The 18,652-nt window shown below is 42.6% G+C and overlaps 1 protein-coding gene and 1 long non-coding RNA gene across 2 annotated transcripts in view; both read right to left on the reverse strand.

The window, feature by feature from the left end:
* Nucleotides 1-1,503: 1,503 nt before the first annotated feature.
* On the reverse strand, nucleotides 1,504-5,816 carry LOC118556923. The gene is made up of 3 exons (XR_004927492.1): nucleotides 5,558-5,816; nucleotides 5,046-5,405; nucleotides 1,504-2,591 (listed from the first exon to the last, which is right to left on the reverse strand). It is a non-coding gene; the product is annotated as an uncharacterized LOC118556923 (long non-coding RNA).
* Nucleotides 5,817-16,444: 10,628 nt separating this feature from the next.
* Nucleotides 16,445-18,652, reverse strand: part of LOC118556921 (B-cell receptor CD22-like) — a 57,559-nt gene continuing 55,351 nt past the window's right edge. Inside the window, exons 3-6 of the mRNA XM_036125549.1 lie at nucleotides 17,221-17,478; nucleotides 17,060-17,132; nucleotides 16,804-16,843; nucleotides 16,445-16,703 (exon numbers count right to left, since the gene is read on the reverse strand). Of these exons, the coding sequence (XP_035981442.1) occupies nucleotides 16,494-16,703; nucleotides 16,804-16,843; nucleotides 17,060-17,132; nucleotides 17,221-17,478 (581 nt within the window). The 3' untranslated portion in view covers nucleotides 16,445-16,493. The remainder of the gene's footprint in view (nucleotides 16,704-16,803; nucleotides 16,844-17,059; nucleotides 17,133-17,220; nucleotides 17,479-18,652) is intronic.

An 18,652-nucleotide genomic window follows, 5' to 3' on the forward strand; every position in this document is an offset into this window, starting at 1 on the left:
GGCAGGGCTGCCCCCTTTCGCCTCTTCTATTCACTCTTGCAATCGAACCGCTGGCTGAAGCAATTCATAGTGACTCAACACTGATCGGGGAACCCATAAAATGTCTTTATATGCCGAAGATGTTCTGTTGTTTCTCTCCAGACCTACCACTTCGGTCGAAAGAGTCATTGCAATTATTAATCAGTTTGGTTAATTTTCGGGATACAAAATAAAACTTCTCCAAATCCGAGGCCATGCCCCTGGGTAGACAACTTTATATCCCTAGTTCCCCTTTTAAGCGGTCCCCTGCAGGATTAAAATATCTCGGCATATTTGTCACACCTGTCTTCGACCAGATGTTTAAAACAAACTTTGTCCCATTATTTGAAAAAATTAAGCTAGACCTCGAACGCTGGAATTCTCTTCCCATATCTTGGCTGGGCAGAATTTCGTTTCTTAAGATGAACATACTCCCACGCTTGTTATACCCAATTAGGATACTTTTGGAGTAGGGAAAAATAACCTCTTCCGTTTCTTCCAGATAAGAGACTTTATTAAAAATGAAACAACTCTACTCAGGGACACCGAGGTCTCTAGCATTGAAAAATATTTTTTTGGTACTCGTGAAGTGTCACTCAGTATGTGCTATAAACAGTGATGGGAATAACGGTGTTGAAAAAAAACGGCGTTACTAATGCCGTTACGTTTTTCAGTAACGAGTAAACTAACTAATTACTTTGACTGTCACTATAACGCCGTTATCATTGCCGACACCCCGTTACTGCACGTTACTCAAGTTGCACAATTAACTTTTTTTTTTCACTTCATAATAGGACTCGTGTGCATGTTGTCATGAGAGAAGGGAGGATGAGATAACCTCTCAGCAATTATTGGCTGATGTATCGTAAGATTACGTCTTCAGCCAATCGGAGAAATTGGGTGTTTCCGCATTCACAGTGGCGGGTGTTTAGTGCTTGTCACTACCCGATCCGTACCGGTAGCACTATCCGTTCTATCAGCTCATTTGCGCGTGCGCGAACAGAATAACTTCCGGTAGGCAATATTTTGTTTTTCTTACTTTTTTTTCTTTTGTATTTTTTTCGAGGCGGGGGTTTCTTTTTGTATATCTTTGTATTTGCATCAATATTGCATATTCTAAAAATTAAACAACAGAAATACATAAAAAATGCATTATTTATTTATTTATTTTTATAGCAAAAATGTTTCCCAGTCGTGGTTATGGAAATAAAAATATATAAACCATTTCTTAAAGTACATAAAAAACCCAGCTATAAACACATATAGATGTATAGGCGTATAGAAACGTATTTGATTTAGAATATTCTTCAGGTTTTTTTTAATCATTTATTTGATTTGCATATGTATGTATTTTGTGCTTAATAAATGCATTTTAATAAGGTATGCCTTGGCTTTATGTGTGTTCTTTGTTCTATTCCCTGTTCGGTTTTTGTAAAAAATAAACATTGCGGCTGCTATGATGATGAGGTCTTCTCTAGTTTATGATGTGTACACCAGAGGGCGTTAAAATCTCAATCGATAATTTTACTTTCTAACAAAACAAATGTTTAGTACAAGATTATATGTATAACAAAATTCACCGTATAATTAAGGATGAAAATATATTTTTCCAGTCCTGTTTGAACAAATAATAAGAGTCTGAATGCAGCTGATGGAGTTTAGTTTGCAGGCAGAGACTAAAACATTTCAGGCAACAAGAAGAGAGAGACAGGAGAAAAGGAAACGAGTTTCAGAAACAGGAGCAATACCTGATAGGACAGAGTCACGATGTGACAACTGAAGCAAAGTCAACATTAAAATAGGCCAAGGCTGATAATCAGGAAAAGTGACTCTCTGTAATCTTTGTTTCAGTAAACATTGTTTAAAATGTGAAAAACGTGATTTAAGGCCTCATGTTGACCTGATGAAGACTGGAGCTCTGAAAATTCAGGAGTTTTACCCTGAGGAACACCAGAGGAACAAGGACCACACCTGGAGAAACTTGGAGCTGGTGTTAAATTTGGTTTCATGTAGAATAAATGTATAAATGATGTTGCCCTTTTCTGCATCACAGTATTTTAATTTTAATTTTAAACATTGGATTCAACTTCCAGTTGAATCCAATGTTTTGGGGCAATGTTTTATATCTAATTTAATTTTTATACAGGTCAACAAAATCCTTTAAAATCTTGTCTTGAATATTAAACATCAGGTAAAATGACCATAAATTAAAAGTAACACTGAAAAAAAAACATTCTAGTTGTACTAAAAAACATTTCCATTTCTTACTTAGAGGAATCCTCCTTTGCATGATCCACCAAAGTATTGTGTTTCACTTTATAACACATGTACAGTCAAAGGTGACAGTGAAGACATCAGAAATCCCTTCCATGACACGATGGTTGGGCCTGTGATGGACCGGTGAGCTGTCCAGGCTGGACTCCTCTTCTGGCCTGGAGACAGACACCAGTTCCTGCTGTGACCTTGAACTTGCAATGGTTGGATGGATGGAAAGAAGAAATCCTCTGACAAGGTCACGATCATGATGCCTGAAGCTCCAACACTTTGTTGCCATCATCTGCTCCTTGTGCGTTCTGTGGAAAAGGAGACAAAAAAGGATTGTGTTGTTGCTGCACTAAAGGGATTTTACTGCAGATAAGAGAGTTTTGGGTAGAAATAAGGTTTAAAAAACATTAAAAAAGAATATAGTGAAAAAGTTTCTCATTTAGTCTGACTGGATTTCTTCTGAATCGATCCTTTAAAGATGTAAAAGTATCTTTCAAACAGCAGCTAAATCAGCTGCTTTGCTGTTGTTTTCATCACGTCAATCTTTCCTCTAATCTGCTGTAAACGTGGAAAACATGAAGCATCTTTCAAACTCTATAAACACAACTGGAGCCTCTAACAGAAGATTTGTCTCCATCCATTCAGAGGCTGAGATGTTGATGCTGCTCCTGCTCTGACTGATAGACAAAGTGCAGATGTTTCCGAATGACCCAGACGTTTCAGTGGACGGTCTATTTTCAGCAGCAGCATGTTGTCTTCAGGTGTCACTGTCATAACTTAAGATAGCTGCTGGAAGCAATTGTAGTTGTACATCCATGTTACTCAGGGACGTGCAGAGGGGGGGTGGAGGGGGCTTGAGCACCTGCCCCTTTGCCCCTTGGTGCCCAAAGTGCCCTTTTGTCAGTTTTCTTTTTTTTTTTTTTTTTTTATGTGTGCGTGTTTGTTGGTGTGTGTGTGCATGGTGCATGTCCAACAGAATAATAATTTAGATCTACCGTGGCTGGTTACATGATCCACATAACGTACCCTCACTCTGCCCTACTTTTCCTCTCGCAGCTCCCAGCTCCGCTGTCTCACGCTGGCCAGTCTGTCCTGCCCACTGAGCTATATAATACACTGGAGTGCTAATCACCGTCTGTTTGAACGAGTCGCTTTGAAGCCACCAGCCGCCATATTGGTACTCCCTATTTCCCCCCAGTAACTAGGGAATATGTGCGCTACAGCATCGAATAACGAGGATTTTCTCATGTTCAGGGGGGGCTTAAGACTTTTAAAATGTCAAATGCCATATACTTTTATGTTATGTTCTAAAAATATCAAGTACTGAGAAAGTCATGTGCTGAAATATTTTGCATTTTATTCATTTAAATATATATGTTTAACATTTATAAATATATAAATAACAATGTACAAAAACATATATTTACATATGTGTATACATATATATACATATATACATATACACATACTTATATATATATATATATTTAATATGAATAACATGTAAAATATTTCAGCACCTAATTTCCGAGTAGTTGATAGTGTTAGTACATCCACTGACTGTAGACTTACCTGTGAAATATTTTCACACAGTCAGAAAACTGCTTGTTGTTGCAACCAAATCCTATGGGATTCTGTGAGAGTAGGGAGTAGCAAGATGGCGGCCAGTGACTTCAGTTTTTCGGCAAAATCAGCACTCCAGTGTATTATATAGCTCAGTGGTCCTGCCCCTTTAAATCTGCAGCACACTTGACTGTGCTCTGTGCTGTTTAACTCCACTGTCACTAGTTATACTGCTTTAAATCCCGCCTTCCCTCTTTCTGATTGGCTGTTTTCTAGTCTGTCCGTGTGCGTGCTTGCTTGGAGCGGAGATTTCAGTTTTGCATGTTCTCCCTGTGCGTGGGTTCTCTCCGGGTACTCCGGCTTCCTCCCACAGTCCAAAAACATGACTGTGCCTTCTCTAAATTGTCCTTAGGAGTGAGTGTGTGCGTGAATGGTTGTTTGTCCTGTTTGTTTCTGTGTTGCCCTGCGACAGACTGGCAACCTGTCCAGGGTGTACCCCGCCTCTTGCCTGGTGAACGCTGGAGATAGGCACCAGCAACCCCCGCCACCACATGAGGGATTAAGCGGGTCTGAAAATGGATGGATAGTATTTCTATGGCAGGCTTCATTAACAAGAAATAATCTGGTTTGATTATATGTGTTGCATTTTTAATCATCTATTTTGCAGCACATTTTTGTTTTCTTAGTGTGCCACCTATTGTAATTCAGAAAACAGAAGATTAGGAAAAAATATTGTTTAATTTTTTTAACAACATTCTTTAACAGTTTTATTTATGTAGCACCTTACCAGACAAAGATCAGAAAGTGCTGAAAAGAAGGATACCATATTGACCGATTCTGCCAATAAGAAAGCAGGAGATATTTAGTTTAATTTTACACAAACTGTGTAAGATTTTTAAAACATTTAATCTATTTTTCTAAAAGGAGTCGGACTAAACCAAATTTTCTACAGCCGATGTTTAATACATTGCTGGCCCTGCTGAGACTTTTCCATCTGCAGCAAGATAAATAACAGAAGATGAGAAAGAAACATATTTTCAAGAAGAATAACATATTTGGACTCAAATCGTACTATTGAAAGACATCAGGTGGTGGATTTTCAATGTAAAAGTTTAGTAAGGGATTTGTTTTTATATTAAACCAGAGTTTATTACACCGAACTTCCATGTCACAAAATTATAAAATTGAAGCTCTTTTACCTTTAACTGTTATGTGAAGAGGATAATCACAAACTGTTGATCTGTACTTCCCATTCTCAACTCTGAAGAAGTATCTGTCTGTAAAACTTGTCTTTAAATCAGAAAAGTAGTGCAGTTTTTTCTCTCTCAGGTTTCTGATCATTTTCAGTGAGCCACTGCTGCTAAAAATGATAAGGCTTGGGTTGGCATTATATTTATGATTTCCTCTCAACCAAATTCCATAAATACTTCTGGTCTTGTCATATGTGGAATCCGTTGAATTAAAGCTGCATGGCAGTAGCAAACAAGATCCACTCAGTGCTTCAATCTGCCCAGGTGTGTCAGCAAAGAGGACTGGATCGGGACAATCAGCCAAAGCACCTGTAAAAACAGACCAATGAACATAATTTGCAGCAAAATCTGATGCAGCATGTTACACATGGAGCCTTTAAACAATATCAGGATCTAATGATTCAGACTAGAAATGATTAATGGGACGTCTCTGAATGAAAGGAAGTGAACAAACAGCTCACCTGGAAGAAAGAAGACACTCAGTAACATGTTGACTGCCAACACGCTCTCACACAGAGCTGCCATCAGATTCAGGCGGTCCTTCTTCATCTCAGACTGGAAACCAAACATTTAGGTGATTTATTAAAGTAGGTCTGAAATTAGAGGTTTAGCTCATAGCAAAGCAGCTTTAAATGCACTCTACACATTTCACCCATAAGCTTAACTCACAGAGCAAGAATTGGTAAGTTTAAAACAGGAAAAATTAGGAATAACTGCAAGTTTGCACTTCAACGTTTGGGGCCTGTAGGAGGAGTGGGCCACCTGGTCATGGTCTGGGCTGGGGTGTTGGGTCCCAGGGATCAGCTGGCACTTTTGCTCTCCCGTGGAATATCAGGGGAGGGGGGGGGGGTCTTGAGTATGGAGAGCAGGGGGTGGGTAGGTAGAACCTCTTGGTTGACCTGCTGGTGCACTGCTGTTCCTCGATTTCCGGAGCTGGGCTTGGGGCCCTGCCGAGGGGGTTGGCTGCCCCTTGTCCTCAAATCTCTGGGCTCATGGCTGGATCCACTCTGGTCTACCTCGCTGCTGCCAGAGTCTATCGGTGGCTTCGACATTGTGGCTGTTGGGGGGGTTTCTTGGGGCTCATCTCTGCTCTTCCCTGAGATGGGTGAGGCAGCTTTCCCTGTTTTGGTCCCTCTTGGGCACCTTTGCTCTGGGGGTCCCCTCAGGCATCTGGGGTTCTGGTTCCTCTGGCGTCTGCCTCAGTGCTCTGGGGGGCGGGTCTTTGGCTCCTACCGACCACTATTGAGCATTTTTCTTATGGATAAACCTTACATACACAGGTGCACTCTCGCAAGCGCCTACAGATGTTTGGATTCAGGCACCTACAGATTCATTTCTATACAGAAAACCCCTATTTTCTTTATGTGTCACTTTATACATTTCGTATTCAATAATACTGAGTATTCTTCCGTGATGATATCAAGGCGTTGGTTGTTTGTACCTGCAATACCTTGTCAATTGGTTTTGCTGTTCTTGTTATAAATCTTTTGGCAGCTGTAGAAGCAGACTCAGAGGATGTTATATTGCTCTATCCCTTTCCTCTCCTCTTTTTCTTTCACTGTTTCTCCTTTTTAGCATTTTGTCTCATCTTTTTCTCTCCTTTTTTTCCTTTTCTACCTTCCTGTTTCTGTGTCCATTTAACATGAAATAGTTGTAGCATAAAATCTGATAAAGCTTTTTGCATATATAAATCAAGCAGAGCACTATGGTAAAAGCAGTAATGCTCCACTTGTGGAAGTAAAATCTGTTAGGTTCTTTTTGGCATTAAGACAACCATTCTTTATGCTATATTACCAGACAGGACACACAAAAATATTTAGTAGAAAAGCTGCTACAGACAAAAACATTTCCCCAAAAATGTTTACAGAGACATAATCTCAAAACTGCAACACATAACAGAGCAGGGAAACAAGAGCAATATTGACAAATCAAGGAAAACAAATCATACATTGGATTGTGCAAAGAAATTGGCTTGACCCTTTTCTGATCAGTGACGAGGCCAAACTTGAACACTATCAGGCCATCTTACTAACACTCTTTGTTGTAGATGCTGTTACTGAGAAAAGAAAACTCAAAAACTGGCTAATTTCAGCATCACAGAGGTATCCACAAACAGTCTTAAATCGGAGGCAACTGGACTTTCACTCAGTATTTTTTCTGAAAAGGTTTCAAAGCCTATCCAGGAGTCTTTGTCAATTCTGACTGCTTGCACATGAGCAACCTGCAGTTGTGGAGCACCGCTGTTTTTAAGCACATGGAGACCCATCCTCCTGGGCGTATTCCAAGACAGATGCAAATCAATGACCCACCCATCACTGTCATGGGTTGTTAGGGGCTATTGTTTGGTGTGAGTAGAGAACTTGGTTACCTGAATCATGAAGAGACTGCTGATGTAATCTCTTTGCAATGAGTTTTAAGAGCAAATTGTATATACGAGTTTCATGCATGCAAGCAATGGCCTCTACTGACCCAGGGGAGTGACAGGTGGGTTGCTATTTTATATCTGATTTAGAATAATCTTAGCAGGATGGGCCACCATGTGCTTAAAACTGCAGCTGCAATGATGTCGTATTGCTAGCAGTTGGGTGCAGATATTTTAAATCTTCTCTGTTTTAGCTTCCTGGCGTGCCTGTCAGTCTCCCTTGGTGCGCCCAGCCCTCACGCTACAGGCTTGGACCCTGAATGTGCAAATCAAAAGGAATGTTTGCTCTACTCGGTAGTCAAGCCTGAATGTGACACTTCTATAGATTGCCTCCAGGACTGTTGTGAGGGGAATGTACGGAGCCCAAGAACTGACACGGGGGAAAAAATACATACAGCGTGTGCACGAAATACTAATTTGTTCCCACAAATATTAATGTATGGCCACAAAATAGATGTAACATGCCCACGAAATACTAATTTGTTCCCACGAAGTAGGCATTTTTTTGGTAGCTATTTTATATTTTTAAGTATTAGCGCATGTGAGGTTTAAGGCGGGTGTTTTGATCTTGTCAATGTTGTTATGTATTTGGAGTCCCTGCTGTTAAACTAAAAGTTCACGTGTCCCTAAGGCCACCTCATCATTTACTGAAATGACAAAAAAGTGGCGACGTCTGAGCAGGTGCTCGATGTTTTTCTCCACGGAGCTTCAGGAAATAGATGGTGCCTGTCCGAGGCACCAAGAGGGTGGGATGTTGGGGGAGAGACAGAACGTAGCAGTGAAAAAAGGGTGCCCTTTCCACGAACTTTGAAAGCAACTCAAGTGCCAATATTTTCCAGACTGCTGTTTTCTGGACCCTGTTTCAACTATAACAGCTTTTCCCCGGGGAACACACTTCAGAGGGTCAAACTTTCTGCACACTGTGCATCTGAGAGGGGCTGTTTGTTTGTCAATGAAAAACTTTCAATGACGGGCAAAGCTGCAATGCACACTTCAGTGTGCTTTGCAGTTCTTCAGTATAATGTTTAATTCTGCTGCATCAACTTCAAACCTTTAGTCGAAAACCTTGAGATGCAACATCTTGTTTGGAAGATGGGCAAAAAGAGTGTCATGGTGCACCTTTGCCTGCTGCACCATAGACATTTCCCATACAGCTCCAGATCCCATGCTTCACTATCACCTACACCTGTCAGTCACTAATCAGCCAGCACTCAGCACACCTGTCGGCCTCCCTATTTAAGCTCCCTGCATTCAATCCTCCCCTGTCGGTTCGAACTGTTTACTTTTGTTAATTGAACTTTATTGATCTCACAATGAAGAAATTCACTTCTGCATCTTAACCCATCCCCTTGGGGAGCAGTGGGCTGCCACTGTGCGGCGCCTGGGGAGCAATCAGGGGTTAAGGGTCTTGCTCAGGGACCCAGAGTGCCGGCACTGGGGATCGAACCGGGTACTTGCATCTTTCTCTGAGTGCAAGCACGCTGCTCTAACCACTTGGCAATGACCCCCCTCTGTTAACCTCTGCTCACATCATCCTGTTCTCGTCCAGCCCGAGTTCTCTTCATCTCCGCCTGCTTGCTGTGGTTCTGGTCCTGCTCTCTTACCGGTCCTGCAAGTATTCACCCAGTCGTGCTGTTAATCCTGCTGGGGTTCTGGTTCCAAGTCTCCACTCTGCTGTGCCGCTGGTCTAGCTCTGATTCCAAGTCTCCACTCTGCCGTGCCGCTGGTCTAGCTCTGGTTTCCAAGTCTTCATTCTGCCGTGCTGTTGGTCTTGCTACCTCCGTGCTCCGGCTCCATCCTGCTTAACAGTTCCTGACCTCAACATCCTCCTGTACCAGACCTGTACGGACTGTTGGTTTATTCATCCTCCACTATCCACCACCTTCAATAAACTCTCTAAACTAGCACTGCTTGTGTGTGGTTGTGTTTATATATATCATGACAGAACGAACCGACCACATGAACCCGACACCCACACAGAGCTTCTGTGCAGGAGCTGGCGGAAAGGATCTTGCTCATTGCCCAGTCCCGGGATTTCTTGGAGATCATCGCCTCGCTCAGTCCACCTTCGAGGCGGGTGGATGCGGTGGCTTAGGCTGTCGTGGTTTAAATAAACTGACTCTGGAATGAGCACAAATACGGAGGCAGAAAAACAGTTAAGGGGTTTTATTGAAAAAAATAATAAAAGACCGGTGATGTCTGCTGGCTGGGTCTCTGGGTACGTGGGTTGAGGAAGGGAAGGAGAGAGGTGAGCAGCAGGCCGGAGATGGTTTGAGAAATTATTGTTGTTGTGATGGTTGGCAGAAAAAAACTCACTGGGATGACGGTGAGGCTTGAGCTTGAGGGGGTGTTGTCCAGTGATGTAATTAGGAGGTGCTAGGCAGGGGGAGGTGGTGGTCTGAGGGTGGACAGGCAGGGGAGTGCAGGAAGGAGCGCTTCCGTAGGTCTTGGATCTGAGATTTACTCGGGTGTCCAGAACGGGAACTCGGAGAGGTCTCAGAAGTGGTTTGCCAGAGCTTGAACTGTGGAACGGTGGTCTTGGGTTGGGTATCCAGGTTTCTAGGGAAAAGGAGCAAGACACGGGATTAGTCTGGGAATGCACAAGGAAGCAAGGCTTGGAACTAGGAACGTGATAGCGGTCTGTACCAACGCATGAGCGTTAACGAACTGACGCCCTCCTCCTGGCTCCAGCTCCTTAAGAAGGTTGGTAATTAGCTATGATGAGGAGCACCTGCCCGTACAACCCTGCAGACAAGGAGGGAAACAGAAAACCCGGCCTGCACCTCGGCCTGGACTATGACACAGGCTCGCAAGCTGTGGACAAGTCAGGCCGACCTCCTCCCTCTCTTCGAGGCTACGGAACTGATGGAGGAGCTGGAATGGAACCATAAAGCTGCGGTTGCTCAACTCTTCGGCAGAATACCTCCTCTCAGACCGTCGTTCTCTGTTGCTGCTCCAGCCACTGATCCAGCCTCAACTCCTCACGCTTCTGCAGCTCCTGTTGCTGCTGCCTCCACTCCTGCTGCTTTCACCACTGCTGTTTCCTCTGCTGCTACCTCCGCCGATGCTGCTTCCACTTCCTTACCGCTAGCAGCAGCCACTCTCGCCACCCGGCTCCTCTCAACGCAGACGCCGGGCTCGTCGGAACACCCCCCCTGCTCAACCTGAGACTCAGTTGGTTAGCACCGCTGCGATTCCCTAGTTAGTTAGTCTGACGGCGTTGCGGCTGCCCCAGCGAGCCAGAGCAGGAGCCGTCCTGTTCCCTGTCATCTCTGTCACCACCTCCACGACACTCAGCTGGCTCCTCGGGTGAAGCCTTCAGCCGCTGCTCAGACGTCTTTGAGCAGTGGCTGAGCAGTCTCTGAGCAGTAATTATGGACATGAACATTTGAGGGCACTCTCTGCCTCCCATACAGCTCCAAATCCCATGCTCTACTATCACCTACACCTGTCAGTCACTAATCAGCCAGCACTCAGCACACCTGTCGGCCTCCCTATTTAAGCTCCCTGCATTTAGTCCTCCCGTGTCGGTTCGTACTGTTTACTCCTGTTAATCTCTGCTCACCTCATCCTGTTCTTGTCCAGCCCGAGTTCTCTTCATCTCCGCCTGTCTGCTGTGGTTCTGGTCCTGCTCTCTCTCCGGTCCTGCAAGTATTCACCCAGTCATGCTGTTAATCCTGCTGGGGTTCTGGTTCCAAGTCTCCACTCTGTCGTTCCGCTGGTCTAGCTCTGGTTTCCAAGTCTTCATTCTGCCGTGCTGTTGGTCTTGCTACCTCCGTGCTCCGGCTCCATCCTGCTTGCCAGTTCCTGCCATCACCATCCTCCTGTTCCAGCCCTGTACTGACTGTTGGTTTATTCATCCTCCACTATCATCCACTTTCAATAAACTCTCTAAACTAGCTCTGCTTTTGTGTGGTTGTGTTCGGATTCACATAAATCATGACAAAGAGCTTTCAGAGCTCTACAATGTACAACTGTCTTTGGAAATAAATGACAGGCATCAAGAGTGTGTACATGTACACTGCAAGATACAATACAGACACTTGAAGATGAAAATGTAAGTAATGTCTTTGTTTGTGTGTGTGTGTGTGTGTGTGTGTGTGTGTGTGTGTGTGTGTGTGTGTGTGTGTGTGTGTGTGTGTGTGTGTGTGTGTGTGTGTGTGTGTGCATGCACTTTTAAGATCAGTGTTGATTGGAAGTTTGTCTTTAGGCAGGGAAGCGAGGCCGAGGCTGAGCTCCACTCGCAGGCAGAGTTAGCCGGGGAGCGAGCCAGTGGACGGCCAACAGAAAAGCGGCCAGTTCCTGTGGGGCTTTCCAGAGACGATCCAGGGGCGGTCCGGGGTCGGCAACAGAGGGCAGGGGTTCGGCAGGAGTACAGAAAAAGGACAATCTAGAGACGAGTCCAGGTCTAGTCCAGGTTCGTTAACTTCAATTCAATTCAATTTTCAATTCAATTTTATTTATATAGCGCCAAATCATGAAACATGTCATCTCAAGGCACTTTACAAAGTCAAGTTCAATCATATTATACAGATTGGGTCAGATTATACAGATTGGTCAAAAATGTCCTATATAAGGAAACCAGTTGATTGCATCAAAGTCCCGACAAGCAGCATTCACTCCTGGGGAACCGTAGAGCCACAGGAAGAGTCATCTGCATTGTACATGGCTTTGCTGCAATCCCTCATACTGAGCAAGCATGAAGCGACAGTGGGAAGAAAAACCACCCATTAACGGGAAAAAAAAAACCTCCGGCAGAACCGGGCTCAGTATGAACGGTCATCTGCCTCGACCGACTGGGGTTACAGAAGACAGAACAGAGACACAACAAGAGAAACAAAAAAGCACAGAAGCACACATTGATCTAGTAATCTGTTCTACATTAGATGGTAGTAGCGGGTGAGCCATCTTCTCTGGATGATGTCACAGTTAACAGAACGCCAGACCAGGTGTACCTACTATGAAGAGAAAAGAGAGAGAACAGAAAGTTAAAGCAGAAATGACAACACATAATGCATAATTGAAGAACAGTAGAACTCAATATAGTGAGAAAATTAGATCCTGATATACTCCAGTAACCTAAGCCTATAGCAGTAAAACTATAAAGGTAGCTGAGAGTAACATGAGTCACTAGTTATAATTTTTGTCAAAAAGAAAAGTTTTAAGCCTAGTCTTAAAAGTAGACAGGGTGTCTGCCTCACGGACCAAAACTGGGAGTTGGTTCCACAGAAGAGGAGCCTGATAGCTAAAGGATCTGCCTCCCATTCTACTTTTAGAGACTCTAGGAACCACCAGCAGACCTGCGGTCTGAGAGCGAAGTGCTCTGTTAGGAACATACGGGGTAATCAGAGCTCTGATATATGATGGAGCTTGATTATTAAGGGCTTTATACGTTAGAAGAAGAATTTTAAATTCTATTCTTGATTTAACAGGAAGCCAATGAAGGGAAGCTAAAATTGGAGAAATATGATCCCTCTTGTTGATTTTCATCAGAACTCTTGCTGCAGCATTTTGGATCAGCTGAAGGCTTTGAACTGCATTTTGTGGACTTCCTGATAGTAAAGAATTACAATAGTCCAGCCTTGAAGTAACAAATGCATGGACCAGTTTTTCAGCATCACTCCTGGACAGAATGTTTCTAATTTTGGCGATATTCCGGAGGTGAAAAAAGGAAACTCTGGAAACCTGTTTAATATGGGATTTAAATGACATGTCTTGGTCAAAAATAACACCAAGATTTTTTACTTTATTACCAGAGGCCAGATTAATGCCACCCAGATTAAGTGATTGGTTAAGAAGTTTATTTTTTGAGGACTCTGGCCCAAAGATTAAAACTTCGGTCTTGTCAGAATTTAGATGCAGGAAATTTAAAGTCATCCAGCTTTTGATGTCATCAAGACATGACTGCAGTCGAAGTAATTGATTGGATTCATCAGGATTTATGGATAAATATAGCTGAGTATCATCAGCATAACAGTGGAAATTAATCCCATGCTGTCTGATAATTTTGCCTATCGGAAGCATATATATAGTAAAGAGAATTGGTCCAAGGACTGAACCCTGTGGTACTCCACAGGTGACCCTAGAGTTTGAGGAAGATTTATTATTAACATGAACAAATTGGAATCTGTCTGACAGATAAGATTTAAACCAGCCTAATGCTTTCCCCTTAATCCCTACAGTATGTTCAAGTCTTTGTAGGAGAATATTGTGATCAACTGTATCAAACGCAGCACTGAGATCTAACAGGACAAGTATAGACACAAGTCCATTATCTGAGGCCATGAGAATATCATTAGTGACCTTCACCAGAGCTGTTTCAGTGCTATGATGAGCTCTGAAGCCTGACTGAAACTCCTCAAGTAGGTCATTACTTTGTAAATGTTCACAAAGTTGATTAGCAACTACTTTCTCAAGAATTTTAGATAAGAAAAGAAGATTAGATATAGGTCTGTAATTTACTAACTCATCTTGATCAAGAGAAGGTTTCTTAAGTAAAGGTTTAATAACAGCTACTTTCAAAACCTGTGGTACATATCCATTTACTAAGGATAGATTAATCATGTCTAAAATAGTGCCACTGATCAAAGGGAATATGTCCTTAAACAACTTGGTTGGGATTGGGTCTAACATACAGGTAGAAGGTTTAGATGAAGCTAAAATTTTAGATAGCTCAGAAAGCTCTACTGCTTCTAAACAGTTCAAACACTGCACAGATTCTAAAGATTCCTCCAATGCTGCCTCACTTACTGAGGACGAGGTAATCATGTTTGGGAGGATGCCAATTATTTTATTTTTAATGGCATCAATTTTATTTATGAAGAATCCCATAAAATCATTACTACTAAGAGTTAAGGGAATGGATGGATCAACAGAGCTGTGGCTCTGGGTAAGTTTGGCAACTGTACTAAAGAGAAATCTAGGATTATTTTTATTCTCTTCAATTAATGATGAAAAATATGCTGCTCTAACTCTGCGGAGGGTCTTGTTATACAACAATAGTCTGTCCCTCCAGATTAAGTAGGATTCCTCTTGGTGTGTAGAGCGCCATTTTCTCTCCAATTTCCTAACATTGTGCTTCAAGGAACGCAGCTCTGAATTAAACCAAGGAGCCAGCTTCCTGTGAATAATCACCTTCTTTTTCAAGGGAGCTACATTGTCTAATGCAGAACGCAATGAGGAAGTCACATTGTTAGCAAAGGTATCGATTTGTGAATGGGAAGAAACAGCAATGCTGCCATCTACAGGGCATTTCTGCAATACTGAGGATATTAAAAAGGGGACAGACTCTTTAAGTTTTGATACAGCATTATCCGATAAAAATCTACTATAATGGAACCCTCTTTTGGGGGTGGAGAATTCAGTTAGATTAAACTCAAATGTTATTAAAAAATGATCAGACAGGACAGGGTTCAGAGATCCACAAGGGTTAGACAGCTTCCAGTACTCACAGGCTGGCAGGGTCAGATCTCGGGCAGGCAGATAGAATCAGAATGGGCTCAGGTGGCCTCAAAAACAGAGGGTAGAGACAGGTCGGGCAACAGACAGGCAGGCAGACAGACAGGCTTGCAATCAGAAAGGCTGGAAGGTTCTCACCGGTTGGCTCGAGACAATCTGGCACTGGTGACTGATATGAACGCGGTTTATATACAGGTGGAACCAGTGAAGGTTGATTGTAGGCGGGGTGGAGCTGAACACGTGTGCTGAGTGGGAAGTGAAATCAGCACCAGTGCCGAGATCATCACGTCTTTACATTTGATCCACAATACTTAACTACCAAGAGAACGCTTTTAAATGCATTAGTAAAATACATGGATGGCATTAGATGGTTATGAAACTCAGAGCGGGAATGAACTTTTTGAATAACCTTAAAAGCAGTTTTTAAAGAGAAACTGGATTAGACTAAAATTGCAGCAAGCACTTCAAAGCTTTACAAAAATCGATAAATCTGAAGCATGCAGTCTTGATTAGTGCATCTCTACCATCGGCCACAATAAGGTACAACTTTATCAACATTTTCAGCACCCTGGCTAGGAGTGTTTAGGCAGTGAGCTGACGGCTGGAGGACGCCAGAGTGTTAACCTTGTGTGGTACATCTCAGTTGGCCACTGTCTGCTGACAGCTCTCCTTTTCCTGCGTTAATCCCTGTTTCCTGTATCTCTCAAGTTGCCTCACGCTCTGGATCCCACTCTCAGCATCCTCTCCTGCTCTCTTGGTATTACCAAGCCGGGCTGAGAACCCCACCGGACCTCCCTGGTTCCTCCAGCTAGCTGCTCACTGACCACTGCTCCCTCCATCGGTGCTGCTCAGACCCCGCCATAGCTCCATCTGCCCACTCACCTGTCGCTCAGTCACCTGTCACCACCATAGAGGAGAGATCTGCTGAATCCGTCTCTCAGCTCCACTCCCCCCGGCTAGGTTTCCTGAACTCGGCGGAAGGCACACCACAAACCCCGTACAGGTTGATTCCCACGGCACAGCCTAACTCTCTGTTTTCTTCGTCCGCAGACAAATTGGTCCCAATGTAACGTTTCAGTCAGGCGCTCGCCCAACTAGGCTCCTCCACGTCACTGTATCTCTGTTTTCCTAAGTAAACACTTTAAACTGCTTTCTGCCTCCCGATTGTGTTCTGCATGTGGGCCACACACCAAAAATCCATGACACATAGACTTAAGATTGGTTTAAGTCTATATAATGGATCAAGCACAGAAATAAAATAAGTTTTATACACTGTTTTATAATATATTAAGGAGTTTTAAGATGAGAATAAGGTGTAAAATAATAATATGAATAGAGATTAATGATTGTTTTTTATTACAATGATAAAACCATATTTATGTGAGACTTGTAGGAGAAAGAGTTTTTTCAGCTTCCTGTCATTAAACTGGGAAAATAAACTACACAGATTCAAGAAATAACATCTCTGTAAAAAAATGTTTTAATTCTCTCATGTAATCACACAACAGTGACAGAAGTTATGTCTTCTTCACTCGTGCATAGAGATCTTCTGGACTGTCAGCAGACACTTTGACCTGAGCGTACACCGACTCCTGCTGTCCTCCATCCTGCACTGAGACGGAGGAAGTTTTAGGTCGCCTCTGGAAGAAAGTCATGTCCCCATAATGAAGTTCTTCCTTTGTTACACTGGCTGCCATTTGAACTGCATCCTCCTCACATGTTTGACTCTGTGTGGAAAATAAATTGTTCCTGTTTAGCAAATGACGTCACAACCTGCAGATGTAAACTAACTGCAGTGCTAAACACAGAAGATGGGAAATTCCTCACCTGGATCTGTTGCGGAGTTGAACGTTTGGACTTAAAGCACCTGGAAGAGTTTAGAGATCTGTCAGAAAAAATGTCTGTGTTGGAGAGGAAATCTCAAAGACTGACTGAGGGAATCAATAATGATCTGAAACAGACATGAGAGGGTCAGATGTACAAAAAATGTAGGACTAAGGACTAGTTCAGATATTAATCTGAAGGTTAAAATGAAAGCTCAATTACTCAATTTAGGTTTATCATTGTAATTTTTGATACCTACCAGACAGAAAGAACCAGGGAGGTTAACAAAATGACTCCAATTACAATTGAGACCCAGTAGGGAAATTCTTTTGCTAAATAGGAGAAAAAAGTTTACCAATGACAAAAAAACTGTGGAAAACATGTGTCCATTAAAAATGTGATTGAGTGGACTCTAGTTACCTCCACCACTAAGAAGGATCACTGAGGATTTCTGATGACCCAGATCATTTGTAGCCACACAGTAATACTCTCCTCCCTCAGTAGCATTGAAGCTGTAGACCTGCCCCACAAATACATTAAAGGTTCCATGTTTACTGTTCCTGAACCAGGTGAAGCTGGCAGGAGGCTTGGCTCTGCTGGAGCAGCTCAGCTCCACCCAGCTACCTGCTGACACCAAACCTGATGGACTGATGGATGCTGAGGTGTCTCTAGGAGCATCTGAGGAAAATGGGACACACATTAACTTTACTGATCAGAAACAGCTGAACCATGACGTGCTGACAGGATCACTTACATGAAACACTGAGAGTCACTTCTGTCTCTGCTGTCTTGTTTCCTCCATTCACAGGATATGTGGCAGAACAGCTGATGTTGTATAAATCATGTGTGTCTGACAGAGTGATGGTCTCCTGGATTTTAGTTGTAAAGGTTCCCTCTGTGTTTTTCTCTGTTTGTCTGTGAGAGTCTTGTTGGAGATTCCAGGTGAGTCCAGGAGGTGAGTGTGGACAGGGAGTCAAAGCTGAGCAGCTGATAGTGACAGACTGATGCTCCTTCAGATCAGCAACAGAGATGTTAATGCTGGGACTCCAAGGAGAATCTGGTGTATCACATTATACAAACAGTTTACAAAGTTAAACATGTGCAAAATATTTACAATAAAGGCTCAATTGTTTGGTTAAAATATAATTTACTTGTTCCAAACATGAGAAATATGCAGGTGTAACGGGTACTGAAACAATGGCACCTTGGCTACAGATAAATTCTTCAAAACAGGGGAGGAATGAGGACACGGCCTGTCAATATTGAGGATCTTGCAGCAATTTATTAAAATGTTATCTTTTCAATACATTCCTTATTTCTTATGTTCAACATATTCAGCAGTTCTATGTCCTTTGAACATTCTCAATGAATTTTAGTGTCCATGTCAACACAAAAATCACAATGTCTTCCATCCAAAATCCATGACAAAATAAATCTCTTTTCTCCAAAATACATGTTCACTTACTCTTCAGCTTAAAGTTTTAACCTATTTATCAAAAATTAAATACATCGACAATGGTATTATTAACCAGCATAATGTTCAGGTTACTTTTAAATTCCCTCAAAGTAATTCATTTCATTTTTAATCATTACAATACTGCATTTTACCCTCATAAACCTAAACACTTAATGTAGACAAAACTCGTTTTTAACAGTCATCTTTTTTTTCTTCATTTACCCATTTAGCAAAAACACAATTTAAACTAATGGCGGAGACCTTACAGACAGCAAAATAAACAATAGACATCGAGGTTACCCATTTAGGTGTACACATTAAACCGAGTGGGTTTTATACAATCATGCAGGTCGTGCGTAGTCACTACCCTGTTGAACGGCCAATCTTCGCCTCCAT

The sequence above is a fragment of the Fundulus heteroclitus genome, chromosome 21, assembly GCF_011125445.2.
Source record: "Fundulus heteroclitus isolate FHET01 chromosome 21, MU-UCD_Fhet_4.1, whole genome shotgun sequence".
Taxonomy (NCBI): Eukaryota; Metazoa; Chordata; class Actinopteri; order Cyprinodontiformes; family Fundulidae; genus Fundulus; species Fundulus heteroclitus.